Below are 258 nucleotides of genomic sequence, written 5' to 3'. Positions count from 1 at the left end.
ATGCTCCTTCTCCTTCTCCTGGCTCTGCTGCGGCTCGCCGCCCTCGTCGAGAGCAATGTACTGGCCTCGTACGGCTTCGGGCTCCTCTCCAGCTGGGTCTATCTCCGTTTCTACCAGCGGCACAGTAGAGGCCGTGGAGACATGTCTGACCACTTCGCCTTTGCCTCTTTCTTCCCTGAGATCTTGCAGCCCGTGGTGGGTCTGGTGGCCAACCTGGTGCACGGCATCCTGGTGAAGGTGAAGGTCTGCCGCAAGACA

At 60.5% G+C, this 258-nt stretch overlaps 1 protein-coding gene across 1 annotated transcript in view; it reads left to right on the top strand.

Annotated features, from left to right (window-relative positions):
- Window positions 1-258, top strand: part of CACNA2D2 (calcium channel, voltage-dependent, alpha 2/delta subunit 2) — a 207,819-nt gene that overhangs the window by 206,758 nt on the left and 803 nt on the right. The window contains exon 26 of the mRNA XM_009321864.1: window positions 118-237. Coding sequence (XP_009320139.1) covers window positions 118-237 — 120 coding nt within the window. The remainder of the gene's footprint in view (window positions 1-117; window positions 238-258) is intronic.

The sequence above is a fragment of the Pygoscelis adeliae genome, unplaced genomic scaffold (assembly GCF_000699105.1).
Source record: "Pygoscelis adeliae isolate BGI_AS28 unplaced genomic scaffold, ASM69910v1 Scaffold94, whole genome shotgun sequence".
Taxonomy (NCBI): Eukaryota; Metazoa; Chordata; class Aves; order Sphenisciformes; family Spheniscidae; genus Pygoscelis; species Pygoscelis adeliae.
The sequence above is the reverse complement of the archived record's forward strand: the minus strand, read 5'-3'. Positions and strand labels throughout refer to the sequence as shown.